Source organism: Festucalex cinctus, chromosome 12, assembly GCF_051991245.1.
Source record: "Festucalex cinctus isolate MCC-2025b chromosome 12, RoL_Fcin_1.0, whole genome shotgun sequence".
In the NCBI taxonomy this organism is placed as follows: domain Eukaryota; kingdom Metazoa; phylum Chordata; class Actinopteri; order Syngnathiformes; family Syngnathidae; genus Festucalex; species Festucalex cinctus.
In genome coordinates this window covers 26,238,125-26,258,509 of record NC_135422.1, presented here as the reverse complement: position 1 = coordinate 26,258,509, position 20,385 = coordinate 26,238,125, and the positions used below count along the sequence as shown (strand labels likewise).

The following is a 20,385-nucleotide window of genomic DNA, read 5'->3' as shown; positions in this document are numbered from 1 at the left end:
ATCAGCATCCTTTTTTATTTTTAGGCAATGAGTTGCTCTGATTGGTATTTTTTATAAAAGTATATATACACATCATCGTTCGTTGTATTCATTGCACAACATTGCTTTTATTGTCCATAGAGGCTATCAAAAATAAATAAAACAAAATAAAAAAGCACGTTTGGATAGGTCTGATGCCACTGAACATTTTGAGTGGTGGAAAGTAAAAGAATATTCATAAATTAATTAGTTAACACACTTACAATGAGTTTACAAATTTTGTACAAGGTTCCGTATGTGGGGTATTTTTTATGCCTCAAGGGCTAGGTGGCGCTGTATTTCTAACTAAATGTTGGTCAAGAGATACCTTCAGTCCTTGACTACAAACATACATGTCAAGTTTGGGATTTTTTAGAAGCATGTACCGGGCAGTTATTAAGCATATACTTTTTCATTGCGAAACACAAAATTTATTGCCCCGCCCTCATCATATAGTATTTCGAAAAGTCAAGATTTTTTCCCTGTCTTTGGCTCAGGTCTTGACATGGTCTAGGTTCAGTTGGAAGCAAATTAGATGAAATGTGTAGGAAAAGTGGACAAAAGTATGCCCCCTGTAAATGTGCAAAAATAGACAAAAATGGGACATTGAAAAATTCGTAGCTCACTTCCTGTTCATTTTAGCTTATTTGTAGGTCTTGGGCTCCCTCATACGCCTAAAAATCTTCGTAGATCTTGCTTAAACGTACAACCGGGGCTGCTTTGTTAAAAATTTCTAGGAGGAGCTATTGAGTCATTTTTGTAAAAATAGCACAATCAACGATAAAATATTGCTCAGTTTGCCAGGCCAGATGTGTGTGCCAAGTTTCATGTGTTTCTGTGGCGGTTTAGGCCCTCAAAATTGGCGTTGTTTTCTTGGCGAACATCACTTAGCCACGGCCACAGCGATTAGCGAAAACTCACAAACTTTGTGTTGTGACATCATGAAGGCCGAAACCCTCATCTGAGCAAATATGAGGTAGGTCCAGTTAACGTGGTTGGAGGAAAATGTTGAAGACGAAAAAAGACGAAAAATCATCAGACTTTGTGGCACCGTAATGGCCACACCCTTTGGCAAAAATTTACAATATTCGGTGTGGGGCATGATCAACATCTTAAGGAAGACCAATTTTCCAACTGGATACCTTCAATGAGCTCGGCACAGTAGCTAAAAATGTAAAGTATGACATTTATTGTCACCACTAGGTGGTGCTTTATATATATATATATATATATATATATATATATATATACAGTGATACCTCGGCTCACGAACTTAATTGGTTCCCAGAGAGTGTATGTAAGCCGAAAAGTTCTTCTTCCGAACATTTATTTCCCATAAGAAACCATTAAAATGAGAATAATCCGTTCCCAGGTCCCTATAAAACATAATTTTCTACTAAATAAGCCTTAAAACTACACAAAAATAGACCTTATTTTATGTATAATAAATGTGCTATTGTATTGTAATTAAAGAAATAAATTGTACTGTATAATAAAGTCGTTTTATTTTACTTTGTGATGGTAGTTCTTAAGGATAGTAGCAATGGTAGACTTACTTCATTCGCGAGCGTTTCACCGCGTAGAGTGTTTATGGAACGGTTGTCGCTCATTCGCACTTTCGTGCTCACCGGAGCGGAGGAGGTGTGTCCCTTGGTGACAAGGAAGTGGAGCACTTTAGCGAGTTAACAAAAAGTGAGCACCGCCAACTACTTTCACCTCTTTCCTGGGACTAAACAGCCGTGGCACGATTTTCTCCTTTTTTTGAGGTACGTGATGGCAGTTTCGCTTTTTTTAGTGGCGCGAACTCCACTGACTACAATGCAAACGCGCCGCCGAATCGCCGTCCCTCGCTGGTAAGCATTAGGCTTAACACTAGCCTGTGGTGGGGTCTTTTTCGGTCCCATAATAGCAAAAGTACACTCAAAATGTCTATCAAACACAAACCGCGTCCGCACTAAAAGAAAGGGGGTGACGAACTAGGACGCCGTGAGCGTGCGTCAGCTTCTCGTGGCCGCCACCGTGGTGCTGTTCGACCACGTGGTTTGGTTCGTCCGCCGAAAAGTAGTTCGTCAGCAGAGACTAAATTCTCGCGAATTTAATGTTCGTGAGGCGAAAAGTTCGTGAGCTAAAGCGTTCGTCAGCCGAGGTATCACTGTACACATATATATATATATATATATATATATATATATATATATATATATATTAGGGGTGGGACAAAAAACCGATTCGACCGAACCATCGTTCGTCAAGGGGAACTAAACGAACGTATCGGTAGCAGACTCGTCAACCGATCCAAAATCCGCCGGGAATCCTTAGATACATTGCTTGTAAAGCTGTGGACCGGATATCGCGTGGCTGTGAATCGGTTGCGAGTGAGACTTTATGGTTTTCATAACAATAGCAAGAGTTCTGCACCATGCTCTACTTGTTTTGTTTACGTTTCAGTAGCATCGCTATTCAAGCTACTTCCGTGTTTACAGAGAGCTAGCAAAGTAGCGCTCAGAGACGCTTCATTCCCCGGATGTTGTAAACATAATGCAAAGACGTTACGCACCTTTTTTGGGGGGGGGGGGGGGGGGACGCCCACCGTCAACGCCGGGCTCGCGACACGGCACGAGATACTGTGCATGCTCGAGCGCGCACACAGTCGCGCACAACGAGTGACAACATGCAATTGAAGACATAGAAGCCCGTGCCATCTCGGTATTCGTACATCTCGGTATTTCCCATGGCTATCGAGTCCTCTCGGTGCACTTGTATGTCCCGGCGTTGGTACTGCGCGCGAGCCAAAAGAATAACTCCCGTGACGATCCAATGCATGGATTCAAACGACACAGCTATGTCCCACAGCCAACACACCAGCTAAGCTAAAAGCACACTGCAAGTATCTCATTTCTCAGTTTGTGGCTCCCTGTCAATGTACACAACTAGCATGAGCAGCAGATGAGACGTGCCCGCAATTACGTCATCAAACTCAAAATGAACGACTCCCCCAAAAAAAACAACAACCTTGGAAATATTTTTGGATATATTAAGTGCTTAAAATGTGTAAGCTAGATTTATTGTTCCATAAGGTGGCTTCATATTTCTTTTGGTTGGACAGTAGGTTTATTTCATGTCTTAAATTTATGTTTCTGAAATACTTCACACTGTGCACATATTCTGTTTAATTGTATTGGTGTCTTTTTAAAGGTTAAATATTTATATTTCAAATTGAATTATCAGCCTTTTGTTTTCCTGATCCTTATTTTGAATAAAAAAAAAAACTAACAAACAATTATAACTGTCAATAAACGACTAATAAATATTTAAACTGATACATTTTTCAGTCATATCGCCCAGCCCTTTGTTGCGGTCTATTTAAATAATTGATTCAATATATAAAAATATAGAAGACTTTTTGTTGTTGTTTTTTTTAACACATTTGTAGATACTGTAAAAATTTGCGGTGCTTTAAGATTAATGTATACAAGCAACAAATGCCACTATAAGTTTTGAATATTGAAATGAATCGTATGGAATCGAAAATTGTATCGTTCCCAAACTTAATCGAACCGTATCGAACCGTTCTGTTCTGAAAGATAATCGTTTTTCAATCGAATCAAAACCTGTGTATCGAGATACATATCAAATCGGCCTCATGTCAGAGATTCCCACCCCTAATATATATATATATATATATATATATATATATATATATATATATATATATATATATATGTGTGTAATATCCATCCATCTTCTTCCGCTTATCCGAGGTCGAGTCGCGGGGGCAGCAGTTTTAGGAGGGAAACCCAGACTTCCCTCTCCCCAGCCACTTCAACCAGCTCCTCCCGTGGGATCCCAAGGCTTTCCCAGGCCAGCCGAGAGACATAGTCTCTCCAGCGTGTCGTCCCCGGGGCCTCCTCTCCAGCACCCCTGAATCGACCTTACCAGGGAGGCTGAGGAGTGTGATCCCTCTATAGTTGGAACACACCCTCAGGTCCGCCTTCTTAAAAAGGGGGACCACCACCCCGGTCTGCCAATCCAGAGGCACTGTCCCTGATGTCCACGCGATGCTGTAGAGGCGTGTCAACCATGACAGCCCCACAACATCCAGAGTCTTTAGGAATTCCGGGCGGATCTCATCCACCCCCGGGGCCCTGCCACCGAGGAGCTTTCCAACCACCTCAGTGACTTCGAACCCAGAGATAGAAGAGCCCACCCCAGAGTCCCCAGACTCTGCTTCCTCAAAGGAAGACCCGTCGGTGGAATTGAGGAGGTCTTCGAAGTATTCCCCCCACCGATTCACGACGTCCCGAGTCGAGGTCAGCAGCACCCCATCGCCACTATACACAGTACGAATGGTGCACTGCTTTTCCTCTCCTGAGACGCCGGATGGTGGACCAGAATTTCCTCGAAGCCGTCCGGAAGTCGTTTTCCAAGGCCTCACCGAACTCCTCCCATGTCCGAGTTTTTGCCTCAGCAACCGCCGAAGCCGCTTTCCGCTTGGACCACCGGTATCTGTCAGCCGCCTCCGGAGTTCCACAGGCCAAAAAGGCCCGATAGGACTCCTTCTTCAGCTTGACGGCATCCCTTACCGCTGGTGTCCACCAGCGGGTTCGAGGATTGCCGCCGCGACAGGCACCGACCACCTTACGGCCACAGCTCCGATCGGCCTCCTCAACAATGGAGGCACGGAACATGGCCCATTCGGACTCAATGTCCCACGCCTCCCCCGGGACAAGCGAGAAGCTCTGCCGGAGGTGGGCATTGAAGCTCAGGGGATTCCGCCAGACGTTCCCAGCAAACCCTCACAATACGTTTGGGTCTGCCAGGTCGGACCGGCATCTTCCCCTACCATCGGAGCCAACACACCACCAGGTGGTGATCAGTTGACAGCTCCGCCCCTCTCTTCACCCGAGTGTCCAAAACATGCGGCCGCAAATCCGACGACACGACAAACTTGATCATCGAACTGCGGCATAGGGTGTCCTGGTGCCAAGTGCACATATGGACACCCTTATGTTTGAACATGGTGTTCGTTATGGACAATCCGTGACGAGCACAGAAGTCCAATAACAGAACACCGCTTGGGTTCCGATCGGGGGGGCCGTTCCTCCCAATCACGCCCCTCCAGGTCTCACTGTCATTGCCCACGTGAGCGTTGAAGTCCCCCAGCAAGACGAGGGAGTCCCCAGGGGGAGCGCTCTCCAGCACACCCTCCAAGGACTCCAAAAAGGGTGGGAACTCTGAACTGCTGTTTGGTGCATATGCACAAACAACAGTCAGGACCCGTCCCCCCACCCGAAGGCGGAGGGAGGCTACGCTCTCGTCCACCGGGGTAAACCCCAACGTACAGGCGCCGAGCTGGGGGGCAATAAGTATGCCCACACCTGCTCTGCGCCTCTCACCGTGTGCAACTCCAGAGTGGAAGACAGTACAACCCCACTTGAGAGGACTGGAACCAGAGCCCAAGCCGTGTGTGGAGGAGAGTCCGACTATATCTAGTCGGAACTTCTCGGCCTCACACACCAGCTCGGGCTCCTTCCCTGCCAGAGAGGTGACATTCCATGTCCCAAGAGCCACCTTCTGTAGCCGGGGGTCGGTCCGCCAAGGTCTCCTCCCTTGGCTGCCACCCAGCCTGCACTGCAACCGACCCCTTTGGCCCCTCCCACCGGTGGTGAGCCTGTGGGAAGGGGGACCCACGTTGCCTCTTCGGGCTGTGCCGGCCGGGCCCCATGGGTGCAGGCCCAGCCACCAGGCGCTCGCCAGCGAGCCCCGCCTCCAGGCCTGGCTCCAGAGGGGGGCCCCGGTGACCCACGTCCGGGCGAGGGAAACGTGTCTCCAAAGTTTTTATACATCATAAGGCGTCTTCTGAGCCGTGCTTAGTCTGGCCCCTCACCTCGGACCTGTTTGCCATGGGTGACCCTGCCAGGGGCATAAAGCCCCGAGGATCATTGGGACACGCAAACCCCTCCACCACGGTAAGGTGCCGGCTCACAGAGGGTATACATATATATATATATATACACACATATATACAACTGAATTTTATCATATAGATGTTTTCAGGTCCTGACTATTAAGTTGCATGAGAAATTTGAGATTTTTTGGAGCTTGTACATGGGAGTTATTAAGCATTTGCTGTTTCTGGACAAATTAAAGTTTATAGGCAATTTTTGATGCCCCGTCATATAGTATTGCGAAAAGTCAAGATTTTTTGCCCAGTTGTTGTCTCAGGCCTTGAGATGATACATGCCAAGTTTGAAGTCAATCGGATGAAAACTGTTTGCAAAGGGTGGAAAAGTATGACCACAATGAATATGCAAAATTGGGCCAAAATTGGACATTCAAAAATTCATAGCTCAATTCCTGTAATTCCAGAAGTTCTACTGCTACCTCTCCTAGACACTTCCATACCTCCACAGCTATATCATCAGGACCGAGTGCCTTTCCACACTTCACCCTCTTCAAAGCCCTTCTCACTTCATCCTTACTAATCTTTGCTACTTCCTGGTCCACAACAGTCACCCCTTCTACTCTTTGTTCTCTCTCATTTTCCTCATTCATCAGCTTTTCAAAGTACTCTTTCCATCTTCCTTCATCACACCGCTGGCATCTGTCAACACTCTTCCATCCCTATCCTTTATTACCCTACCATGCTGCATGTCCTTCCCATCTCTGTCTGTTTGCCTTGCCAACCTGTATAGATTAGTCTCTCCCTCCTTGCTGTCCAACCTAGCATACAAGTCATCGTAAACCCCTTGTTTGGCCTTTGCCACTTCTACTTTCGCCTTACGCCGTATTTCCCTGTCCCACTTCTTCTTAGCTAACCTCTCTGGATCCACTTCTCCACCTCCTCATTCCACCACCAAGTCTCCTTATCTCCTTTCCTTCCAGATGACACACCAAGGGCTATCCTACCTGTCTTCCTGATCACATTTGCTGTAGTTGTCCAGTCATCTGGGAGCACATCCTCACCATCCAGAGCCTTTCTCAACTCCTTCCTGAAAGTCATACAACAATCTTCCTTTTTCAGCTTCCACCATGTTGTCTTCTGTTCTGCCTTTGCTCTCTTTGTCTTCCTCACCACCAGAGTAATCCTACACACAACCATCCTATGCTGTCTGGCTACACTCTCACCTACCACTACTTTGTAGTCGCTGATCTCCTTCAGATTACACAGTCTACACAAGATGTAGTCTACCTGTGTACTTCTACCTCCACTCTTGTAGGTCACCCTATGCTCCTGCCTCTTCTGGAAGAAAGTATTCACGACAGCCATTTCCATCCTTTTTGCAAAATCAACCACCATCTGTCCTTCTGCGTTCCTCTCCTGGATACCAAACCTGCCCATCACCTCCTCATCTCCTCTGTTTCCTGCACCAACATGTCCATTGAAGTTTGCACCAATGACAACACTCACTTCTAGGGATGCTCTGCATCATTTCATCAAGGTCCAACCAAAAGTTCTCCTTCTCCTCCAGCTCACATCCTACCTGTGGCGCATACCCACTAACAACATTGATCATCACACTTTTGATTCCTAGCTTCAGGCTCATTACTCTGTCTGACACTCTTTTTACCTCCAGGATGTTCTTAACAAACTCCTCCTTCACAATAACTCCTAATTCATTTCTCTTCCTATTTAAACCATGATAGAACAGTTTGAAACCAGCTCCTAAACTTCTAGCTTTGCTCCCTTTCCACCTGGTCTCCTGACCGCACAGCATGTCCACCTTCCTCCTCTGCATCATGTCAACCAGCTCTCTACCTTTTCCTGTCATACTTCCAACATTCAAAGTCCCTACTCTCAGTTCTAGACTCGTGGTGTTCCTCTTTTCTTTCTTCCTATGAACACACCTTCCTCCTCTCCTTCTTCGACCAATAGGAGTCCAATTTCCACCGGTACCCTGTAGGTCAACAGCACCGATGGCGAGCGTTGTTTCCATGACCGATCTGGTATGGAAGTCATATATTTGATTTGCATGTTTGGTTTGGCCAAAGTTTTACGTCGGATGCCCTTCCTGCAGAACCCTCTGTATTTATCCGGGCTTGGGACCGGCACAAGAAGACACAGGCGCGTGCCCCCTCGCGGCTACATTTCTCTAATTTATATATATATATATATATATATATATATATATATATATATATATATATATATATATATATATATATATATATATATATATATATATATATATATATATATATATATGTGTGTGTGTGTGTGGGTGTGTGTGTGTGTGTGTGTGTGTGTGTTCATAGTTGTTGATTACTGAAACTGTACAAATTCTCCATTCTCCAGAGGTGCATTTTTTGTGCATCTGTTCTCATCATGTATTAATACCATTGTTTGAGTTTATACAGTATTAGTTTTCTGCTCACAGACTGAATCTCTTAACACCTCGTCACCTGAACCAAAAAGGCAAAGCACTGCCACTCAGCAGTGCAGAGAAGAGGAAAGCAAAATGGGAAAGTCTCCAGAACAAACAGGTAATGTTTGTACCCCATATATCTTTTGCAGATTCACTATATTGTGGATTTGTATTTGGGATCAAAATTCATACATCACGGGGTTTATCTTTTGTTGTACCTCGCTATTTCGTGTTTTTTTCAGAGATCATTATCGCTCCTGCCCACCTGTGCTGCCTGGATTTACTGTATTCATTATTTATGCTACGTTATTTTCTTATTATTACACTATAGTATAAAGTTAATAAGTAATTAGGATGGGAACTGTGTGGTGTCGTCTTTATGGCTCAGTAGAAGCGTAACTCGCATTTCTTTATTGTCATCACTTTCTTGATTCTCACTCAAGGTATCAAAACTATGAATCAACACGAGGAGTTATGTACTTTAAAAAGGTGAAATAATTGAAAACATATATTCTAGTTTCTTCAAAATAGTCACTCTTTGCGCTGATTTTTTTTTTGCACACTCTTGGCATTCCCTCGATGAGCTTCAAGAGTAGTAACCTGAAATTGTTTTCCAACAGTATTGAAGGAGTTCCCAGAGATGAGAATGCCAATAGTGTGCAAAGCAGTAATCAAAGCAAAGGGTGGCTAGGATGGTTAAAAATTTCAACACCACTAATTTCATCCTGCATTTGAAGAGCAAACATTTGGAGAAATATGGCGAATTTACGAGGCTCACTACATTGACTAACATAAAGGTGGACGCAGCGGCAAAACCAAAACGGCAGCTAACCCAGCCCACGCTGACCAACACAAACTCATACCCATATTTACGTGGCATATTATTTTTTTGACTTTTTGCATTATTAAGTCTGTTGAGACAGCTGATTATGTCAATCTGTTAAAGATTGTGCACTAAAAGCTGGTAAATGTAAGTTTTTCAGTTATTTTGACTGAATAGTATAGCATTGCACCAGCAAGTGTTTTTGTATTAATTCTCTTTAAAAAGTAAATGTTCTGTCTAAACTTAATATGATCATTTTTTTGTTGTTGTTGTTGTTTTGTTTTTTTTCAAATAATATAACCATTGGCATTCATGATAAATACATTGAAAAAAAACCCCCAGATAATCAATGTGTTCGGCATCAGTATCGGCCGATCTTACTCATGGGTGATCGGTATCTGTATTGGCAGTACAAAACCCTAATCAAAACATCCCTTATTTATATATGTGACTGACAAAATGGTCCTCATGTGCCAAAAAAAATCCAAATTGAGACACTGATATATTCGAATTCTGCACTTAATTCCCCTTAAAATGATATATCATACATGGATGTAGCTGAAAAATGTTAGAGCAGTTTTGATGTTGGAATGTTGAAATCGCTAGTTTTGAGAAGAAAAGCTTTAAAATTTTGCTACTTGCATCTTTCAAATGTCCATAGCAACCAGTACCTTGCCTGAAACCTGAAAATTTCAGGAACTCTTCAAATATTAGTGGAAAGTCAATTCCAATAGCAGGCAAGGTCATCGTCCGAGATTTGAACCCTTTAAACATTTGAAAGTTTGACCTCTCAAGAGATGAAGTCAGCCTGAACTTTGAAGATCACATTTAGCTGACAATTCATCTTCTGAAGCATCAGCCAAAGTTTGCTTATTTTATTGTTGGTCCTTGTGGTATTTTCTTGTATAAATGAGGTCATATTACCACAGTGGGAAATTTGATTTCATAATTTTGTGTCAATTAAAAGATTATTTGCCATTTGATGTGGCCTGTGAAAAGTGCTTTATTGATAACTTATCATGGATGTCTCAAATTGGTCACATGAAGAAAATGAAAATATTTTGTTTGTTTGTTTGTTTGTTATTTCCCCCACCCCAAGTAATACACAAGTGACACTAAACTATTGTATTTACAAGTCAATATAACCCGTGTGAATTTTGGGGCGGGCTGTCATACTGTGACTCTTTTGAGAGGACCATTTTTCATCTTCAAGTTTCTTTTTTCATAGGTCATTTTTATGTTCATGTCATCCCATTTAAAAGAGCATGAGTGAAAATTTGTGGCGGTTTTTGCAATGTATGCAGGCAGCCGTTTTTTTTTTTTTTTTTTTTTTTTTTACTTAATGAAGAAGCGGCATGTCCGGCGTTGTATGAAATAGACAACATCGACAAGTGATCAAACCATTAATTAGTATTTACGATACATTATTACATTAGTAAACATTGCATACAAGAATGGCCGACCAAAAGTGCCAACATTAAATAAATAAATACACCATTAAATAATTAAATAAAAGTGTCATTAATTAATTAAATTCACTATGATTTCATATATATATGTATATATATATATATATATATATATATATATATATATATATATATATATATATATATATATATATATATATTAGGGGTGTTAAAAAAATCGATTCGGCGATATATCGCGATACTACATCGCGCGATTCTCGAATCGATAAAAAAAAATCGATGTTTTTTTTTTTTTTTTTTTTAAGAGCTCAGAATTGTTCATTCGGTAGTCTTACTGATTCGTCTTATCATCATTGCCTTTTTTTTTTGTTTGTTTGTTTTTTTTGTGTGTGTGAATCGATTTTTAAACTTCCATTTTTATTGGAAAAATATTCAACAAAACGTCTGACTTCGGGTTAGGATTCACACCTTGAGCATGGAAGAATGTTATATGAACGGAACATTAAGCCTTAATATTTTATTTTAATGCTGTTCAACCATGAAACAGATTACAACCTCTATAAGACTGAAATTTCAGATAAATAAATAATACATTTTCATATAAATATTACACTCTACAAGCTTACTGATTAGTATTTTCTAAATTTGAATGAAAAAAAATCGCAACAATCGACTTATAAATTCGTATCGGGATTAATCGGTATCGAATCGAATCGTGACCTGTGAATCGTGATACGAATCGAATCGTCAGGTACTAGGCAATTCACACCCCTAATATATATATATATATATATATATATATATATATATATATATATATATATATATATTTTTTTTTTTTTTTTTTAATTCATTTATTTATTTATTTCTCTATTTAATGGTCACTGTGTTGCGGTGTTTCGTGAATTTATTTTATCTGTCAAGCTCGCCCACCAAAGTTAGTGGGTGGGTCAATCTGCTCAACAAGTCAAGGCAAATCCATTTCAGAATAGTCAATTGAAGCAGAGTGAGTAGCCAGTAAACACAATTGATAGGCTGGGTGGCGCTTTTCACCTAAATAGGTGCCTTTCCATTAGACATTAGAATACTCTTTCATGAGGTGCGATTTGAGAACTGCTGAAATGGAAGTACTCGAAAAATTTTAATGGAAACACTTTTTTCCGCATTTCCTACTAGTCATGTGACTCCGCCCGGTCACGTCCGTCCGTCCGTCCGTCTGTCCGTCCGTCCGTCCGTCCGTCCATCCATCCATCCATCCATCCATCCATCCGCCCGCAGATTCGCTTGTCCTCACAATATTTATATAAATCATTTGTGAATTTAGCATTCACGATCCATTGATAAATTGTGGCGTAGCAGTAAAGTTCTGGGTGAGAACTTCGCAGTGGTTCTTGTATCTTAATGCTCACGATATTATTCTAACAGTAATAACCAGACGGCTGCATTTTCTCAGTTGAACTGTTTACTGGATGCCAGAAAGATCGAGTGTGGCCTGATGGCTTTAACTGGTTTTTACTGGATACGTATGTCAGAATCCAGACAGATAGAAAGGCGCCAAGCAAGGACAAATAGCAGGGCGCCAAGCAAGGACGAATAACAGCGACATAACGGCCGAGCTCAAATCATCTATTTAGTCATCAAGAGCCCTAATCTAACATAACTCTGACGGTGCTGCCTCCCAGTCTTGGTATAGCTGTGTTCGCCACGTGTCATCCAGAGCTCCCGATGTCCAATGGTGGTTGAAGTTCCTTCCTCATTGAACGTCACCGTCCCTTCTCTCTCTCTCTCTCCCTCCCCACACTTGCTGATCACGTCTTCTTCGCATATTAGTGTCAATCAAACAATTAACTTCAAGTGGCTCGTTAAGCTCTAAAACAAACACAAAAAAGAAAAAAAAAAAAGTGGACACATGCTCACTGAACATGTACGCTTGAACCTAATTAAGTCTTTTCATGTATCCTTCCGCCAATGGCCTCATTCACAGTACAAAATAGATCCCCAAAGATATCGATGTGAAAATAAATCAATTTTTCGATGGGAAATCCTCCCACACAGAATGAGAAAAAGATCAAATATTCTCTCGCTTCCAGTGTTAATTTAATTAATTTTATGACTACAAATGCTTGTTACGGTCCAGGATAAAAAATTCATATATTAGCCGCATCATTGTATCAGCTGCAGGATGGAAAAGCGTGTGAACAAAGTCGCGGCTTATCCATCCCTCCATCCATCTTCTTCCGCTTATCCGGGGTCGGGTCGCGGGGGCAGCAGCTTCAGGAGGGAAACCCAGACTTCCCTCTCCCCAGCCACTTCAACCAGCTCCTCCGGCGGGATCCCAAGGCGTTCCCAGGCCAGCCGAGAGACATAGTCTCTCCAGCGTGTCCTGGGTCGTCCCCGGGGCCTCCCGCCAGTGGGACATGCCCGAAACACCTCCCCAGGGAGGCGTCCAGGAGGCATCCGAACCAGATGCCCGAGCCACCTCAGCTGGCTCCTCTCAACGCGGAGGAGCAGCGGCTCGACTCTGAGCCCCTCCCGGATGACCGAGCTTCTCACCCTATCTCTAAGGGAGAGCCCGGACACCCTGCGGAGGAAACTCATTTCGGCCGCTTGTATCCGGGATCTCGTTCTTTCGGTCACGACCCACAGCTCGTGACCATAGGTGAGGGTCGGAACGTAGATCGACCGGTAAATCGAGAGCTTTGCCTTTTGGCTCAGCTCTTTCTTCACCACGACGGACCGATACAGCGTCCGCATCACTGCAGACGCTGCACCGATCCGCCTGTCGATCTCCCGCTCCATCCTACCCTCACTCGTGAACAAGACCCCAAGATGCTTGAACTCCTCCACTTGGGGCAGGATCTCGTCCCCGACCTGAAGACGACACTCCACCCTTTTCCGACTGAGGACCATGGTCTCGGATTTGGAGGTGCTGATCCTCATCCCAGCCGCTTCACACTCGGCTGCGAACCGCTCCAGTGAGAGCTGGAGGCCCCGGCCTGATGAAGCCAACAGCACCACATCATCTGCAAAGAGCAGAGATGCAATGCTGAGGCCACCAAACCGGAACCCCTCCACGCCTCGGCTGCGCCTAGAAATTCTGTCCATAAAAGTTATGAACAGAATCGGTGACAAAGGGCAACCTTGGCGGAGTCCAACCCCCACAGGAAACGAATCCGACTTACTGCCGGCAATGCGGACCAAACTCTGGCAACGGTCGTACAGGGACCGAACAGCCCGTATCAAGGGGCCCGGCACCCCGTACTCCCGAAGCACCCCCCACAGAACTCCCCGAGGGACACGGTCGAACGCCTTCTCCAAATCCACAAAACACATGTGGACTGGTTGAGCGAACTCCCACGCACCCTCGAGGATCCTGCGGAGGGTGTAGAGCTGGTCCACTGTTCCACGGCCAGGACGAAAACCACACTGCTCCTCCTGAATCCGAGATTCGACCTCCCGACGGACCCTCTTCTCCAGCACCCCTGAATAGACCTTACCAGGGAGGCTGAGGAGTGTGATCCCTCTGTAGTTGGAACACACCCTCCGGTCCCCCTTCTTAAAAAGGGGGACCACCACCCCGGTTTGCCAATCCAGAGGCACTGTCCCCGATGTCCACGCGATGTTGCAGAGGCGTGTCAACCACGACAGCCCCACAACATCCAGAGTCTTTAGGAACTCCGGGCGGATCTCATCCACCCCCGGGGCCCTGCCACCGAGGAGCTTTCCAACCACCTCAGTGACTTCGACCCCAGAGATAGGAGAGCCCACGCCAGAGTCCCCAGACTCTGCTTCCTCAAAGGAAGACGTGTTGGTGGAATTGAGGAGGTCTTCGAAGTATTCCCCCCACCGCTTCACGACGTCCCGAGTCGAGGTCAGCAGCACCCCATCGCCACTATACACAGTGTTAATGGTGCACTGCTTTCCTCTCCTGAGACGCCGGATGGTGGACCAGAATTTCCTCGAAGCCGTCCGGAAGTCGTTTTCCATGGCCTCACCGAACTCCTCCCATGTCCGAGTTTTTGCCTCAGCAACCGCCGAAGCCGCGTTCCGCTTGGCCATCCGGTACCTGTCAGCTGCCTCCGGAGTCCGACAGGCCAAAAAGGCCCGATAGGACTCCTTCTTCAGCTTGACGGCATCCCTTACCGCTGGTGTCCACCAGCGGGTTCGAGGATTGCCGCCACGACAGGCACCGACCACCTTACGACCACAGCTCCGATCGGCCGCCTCAACAATGGAGGCGCGGAACATGGCCCATTCGGACTCAATGTACCCCGCCTCCCCCGAGACAAGGGAGAAGCTCTGCCGGAGGTGGGCATTGAAACTCTTTCTGACATGGGATTCCGCCAGACGTTCCCAGCAAACCCTCACAATACGTTTGGGTCTGCCAGGTCGGACCGGCATCTTCCCCCACCATCGGAGCCAACACACCACCAGGTGGTGATCAGTTGACAGCTCCGCCCCTCTCTTCACCCGAGTGTCCAAAACATGCGGCCGCAAATCCGATGACACGACTACAAAGTTGATCATCGAACTGCGGCCTAGGGTGTCCTGGTGCCAAGTGCACATATGGACACCCTTATGCCTGAACATGGTGTTCGTTATGGACAAACTGTGACGAGCACAGAAGTCCAATAACAGAACACCGCTCGGGTTCCGATCAGGGGGGCCGTTCCTCCCAATCACGCCCCTCCAGGTCTCACTGTCATTCCCCACGTGAGCGTTGAAGTCCCCCAGCAGAACGAGGGAGTCCCCAGAGGGAGCACTCTCCAGCACACCCTCCAAGGACTCCAAAAAGGGTGGGTACTCTGAGCTGCTGTTTGGTGCATATGCACAAACAACAGTCAGGACCCGTCCCCCCACCCGAAGGCGGAGGGAGGCTACCCTCTCGTCCACCGGGGTAAACCCCAACGTACAGGCGCCGAGCCGGGGGGCAATAAGTATACCCACACCTGCTCACTTTGGGAGTGCTGAATCACCCCCAAAAATGGGCTAAATACACGTCTGGCAGGTATACATACACGCATGGCTGTCCCGTCTGACTACTGTACTGATACGCCTCTGGCACGCCTCTTTCATCGTGTTTACGAGAGGGCTCAGGAAGATGGCTTCACGCACTGAAAACTGAAGCGCACGCTGGCCGTGCACTCCTCGTTGAGAAGCATGACGAGCTAATTAAGCTTATTAATTGTCTCGCTTGCTGGCCGTGCACTCCTCCTTGAGAAGCGCGACGCCCTAATTGTCATATGGAACTTTTTTTCTTACACCTCACTAACAGGGATTGTGCCAAAGTACATGCCGCGGGAGCGTGCACACAGAGTGGAAGCCACATGACAGCACTGCCTACGCATGTTTTCAATAAACACATGAACACACGTGTGGTTTTCGATTTCACGTTTTGTAACGAGAGCAAATCTTTTTTTGCGACAAAGCATGAGAAAAAGCTACACTAATTCACTCACACTGTTGTGGACTCAAGGTCCACAAGGTTCAGAAGGAACAGGCACACAGTAGGAAATCACAGTTATGTATAGAAAAAGTATTTGATCACGCATTCGACTAGTTGGGAGCAGAATGGAGAAGAGCAGAGACATGCACGACACTCAAGCAACGTTATTTGAGTCATTGAAGTGACACGACCAATATTTAAAACGGATGATATCAAATGCAGTCAAATACAGTACTTCAAGAACATAGCATGCAATGTGAAAGCACATACAGTATATACATAAATATATACAGCACATAAATAAATAATAATTAACATGTATACATCCGGGCGGCACGGTGGCTGAAAGGTTAGCACGTCCACCTCCCAGTTCTGAGGACTCGGGTTTGAGTCCAGGCTCCGGCCTTCCTGGGTGGAGTTCGCATGTTCTCCCCGTTGCTGCGTGGGTCTTCTCCGGGTACTCCGGTATCCTCCCACATTCCAAAGACATGCATGGCAGGTTAATTGGGCGCTCTGTATTGTCCCTAGGTGTGGATGAGTGTGGATGTCTCTCTGTGCCCTGCGATTGGCTGGCATCCAGTTCAGGGTGTACCCCGCCTGCTTGCCTGAAGCCAGCTGGGATAGGCTCCAGCGCCCCCGCGACCCTTGTGAGGAGTAAGCGGTCAAGAAGATGGATGGATGGATGTATACTTCATACTATTTTGAATTAATAATAAAAAAAAAAACAATAATTTGAAGTTTTTTGTCAGTTTTAATTAGGGGTGTCAAAATTATCGGGTTATCTTGTTAACTTAAAGTGCCTTTAACGGCACTAATTTTTTTAGATTTAGACTTTTGCTGCGTTCTCACCAAAAGCGAGGGATGGCGATTCGGCGGCGCGTTTGCATTGTAGTCAATGGAGTTCTCGCACAACAGAACGAAAGTGCGTGGGGCGGCACGGAGGACGCGTTTCGCGCGTTGGGAGGCGGTGCGCAGCAACGAAAATCCCAACATTCGTGAGGAAAATCCGCACATTCGCATATTCGTCGAAGTTGAAAAAATTTAACTTTTTCCGCGTTTCGCCTCGCAGTAACCAATCGGCTTCGAGTACGAGCTACGTCACACACAGTGTCCTCTCTATTGGCACCCCGAGCGCAACAACAGGGCAGCCCGCACAGCATGAGGATAAAGAAAGTGCTGGTAAGTCTGTTTACTTGCTTTTGAACTGTACCGAGTTAGCAGCAGTGCTTATTATTAATGCCAAAGCTATTTTTAGCACAAATGCCGGCCGCCAGATTGCCACTAAAAAAAGCGAAAGTGCTATCACGTATCTCAAAAGAGGAGAAATAGTGCCACGGCTGTTTAATCCCAGGAAAGAAGTGGAAGTAGTTGGCGGTGCTCACTTTTTGTTGACTCGCTAAAGTGCTCCACTTCCTTGTTCACCAAGGGACACGCCTCCTTCGCTCCGGTGCGCACGAAAGCGCGAATGAGCAGCAATCGTTCCAAAAAACTCTACGCGGTGAAACGCTCGCGAATGAAGCGTTCCAGTTCGCCTTTTCGGATTTGGTGAGAACGTAGCATTAGACTTGACTTTATTGATTTATTTCCTCTGGGAAATTTACATTTCCAGCAACAATAAGAGCTGATGCTTGCAGACAGGAAGAGCAAAATAAAAATAAATAATAATAATAATAATAATAATAATAATAATAAATTTAGCGCTCGATTAATGACCGCTCCTTATTTAGAAGGCCTCTACGAAGGGAATTCCAGTCACCACGCAGTAGAAACGTCCACGTCAAAACTGCCCAATAGAAATGCACTGGAGCTAAAACACACAGGGGCATATTCACTAAGAATGCGCTGCGTCCGTTAATAGCGCGAAATATTGCACCACAACTGCACCTGCAGTCTGCGCCCAGTTACCCACCTATTCACTATGGATATTGCTCGAATCATATACCGGCGCAAACACACCCACAAAACTGACAGCTTGGAGCAAATTTGAACCTGATTTACCACACATGGCAATGGATTTGCGTCAAGAACATGGTTGTTATAGTAACAGTTGCGAGAAAGATGACATTATCAGAAAGCGAGGTTGGACTGAGAGTAAGCGTGAAGAGCACCATTAAGCTGTACAGAGCAGAGAGGACGACAACGACGTCATTCATTCATAAAATACAAATTATTGGCGCAATCGTTTTTTAAAAATATATTTTCAGAGGTTGGCGTGGGCGTACAGTATGCATCTGGCACGTAAGAATGATCGTAAAATGCCTCCCCGATTACGTTATGTGTCATACAAAGAAAATTTCCCCTCTCTCTCTCTCTCTCTCTCTCTCTCTCTCTCTCTCTCTCTCTCTCTCTCTCTCTCTCTCCTCTCCTCTCCTCTCCTCTCCTCTCCGCTCCTCTCCTCTCTCCTCTCTCCTCTCCTCTCCTCTCCTCTCCTCTCTGCGTGATCAGCAAAATGATGTGCACCGTGCCACATGCACTGCTATCATGATCCCGGAATCGAGGTTGCTTCAGGTGATACATGCTTTCCAAAAACATTATTTGCGTCACGCAAACAGGGTGTGGCTATTTCCGCTGGCGTTAGTGAATTAGACGCTGCATATCAATGAGTCTCATTTGCATTGGGGTGGGCATATTTTGCGTCCGTCCGTCCGTCCGTCCGTCCATCCATCCATCCATCCATCCATCCATCCTCCCTCCCTCCCTCCCTCTACCGCTTGTCCGAGGCCACATCGCTGGGGCACCAGCTTTGGGAGGGAAACCCAGACATCCCTCTCCCCAGCCACTTCAACCAGCTCCGGCGGTGGGATCCCAAGGCATTCGCAGGCCAGCCGAGAGACACAGACTCTCCAGCATGTCCTGGGTCGTCCCATGGGCCTCCCGCCAGTGGGACATGCCCGGAACACCTCCCCAGGGAGACGTCCAGTAGGTATCCGAACCAGATGCCCGAGCCACCTCAGCTGACTCCTCTCAACGCAGAGGAGCAGCGGCTCGAATCTGAGTCCCTCCCGGATGACCGAGCTTCTCACCCTATCTCTAAGGGAGAGCCTGGACACCCTGCGGAGGAAACTCATTTCGGCCGCTTGTATCCGGGATCTTGTTCTTTCGGTCACGACCCACAGCTCGTGACCTTAGGTGAGGGTTGGAACGTAGATCGACCGGTAAATCTTTTGCGTCAAATGTATGCAAATGACCTTATTTACATCCGCGCAAAGAACAACAGCGCACCGTAACACAATCTGGTTGGCCGTGCACTTGGTGACGGATTTCCTCATCTGCGCGTTTAGTGAATTAGGCGCACCCAGATTGCTCCATTTTTACCGATAACGCGGTGCAAAGGCGACGCAAACCTTTAGTGAATAGGCCCCACAGTGTTTAAGGAGCAGAATGTAGCGTGGAGGAGCCATTTAGACTGTGTCTCACTACCACACGTTCCCTGCTTTGAAAGAACGCACTCGGTTAGCCTTTAGCACCGAGCACCAAGAGGTGTCCATGGGCACTCTCAAACCCCTGTGAGGGTAAAGAGCCGAATGGACGCCGTTTTGTCAGTCGGGGTGACCCCAAGCCTATTGATCTTTAGATGTGAGGCGTATTTTATTCAGCAACTCAATCGTCTGGAGGCCTTGAAGGCAACAGGGGCCTTTTTGTGATCTACTCGCACGCCGCCGCCCTTGCCGATGAGGTCCCCATGTTGTTTATGTTGTTACGCAATCACATCTCTTTCAAAATGGGGGTTGTAAATATTGCTTATTTCCTTTCCAACACATTTTACACTTATTCATTTTTTATCAGTCCATGAAAGGAGTGTTGTATTTGTCAGATCCTGGTTCCAGAGCTTTGTGCCATCCACCCCATCCCTGCATCGCTTTGGAGGAAGGCAGTGTGTTTGCCCAGCATCCTCTACCGTCTCCACTGCCTCTTGACAGCAGAGGAACTCCGATCTCAGACAGCCAGTGAAGCTGGAGTTGGATCACAACTCCTTCCTCCGGATTTCAGGTATCAAACTGGAAGAATCATTCACAAGTATCTGAACACGATTAGAGCACAACAAGAAGGAATTGGCCTGTGTTTGCTGCAACTCGGTTCCAGATCGATTATAATTTTATTCATAACCCTTTTCTATTTCCGCAATTTTAGTTTACAGGAGTAGAAAATTCTACCTTTGAAGGTGGGGAAAGACTGATTATCGGCCAGGGTGATTATCAACAAAGGCTCTAAATTAACTTTTTTGATGACCAGCCAACATGGCTGGTGACTCTCTAAAGCAGAGGTGCCCCAAGCTCAGTCCTGGAGGGCCGGTGTCCTGCA

General features: G+C 45.9%; 1 protein-coding gene across 5 annotated transcripts in view; it reads left to right on the top strand.

The window, feature by feature from the left end:
- dicer1 (dicer 1, ribonuclease type III) overlaps positions 1–20,385 on the top strand; it is a 419,383-nt gene that overhangs the window by 270,160 nt on the left and 128,838 nt on the right. Inside the window, exons 20-21 of one of the 5 annotated variants that reach the window (XM_077540060.1) lie at positions 8,397–8,502; positions 19,898–20,073. In XM_077540060.1, the coding sequence (XP_077396186.1) occupies positions 8,397–8,502; positions 19,898–20,073 (282 nt within the window). Of the gene's footprint in view, positions 1–8,396; positions 8,503–17,152; positions 17,263–19,897; positions 20,074–20,385 lie in introns of those variants that run through there. The other 4 variants (XM_077540062.1, XR_013287765.1, XM_077540065.1 and 1 more) reach the window with 4 other exon arrangements.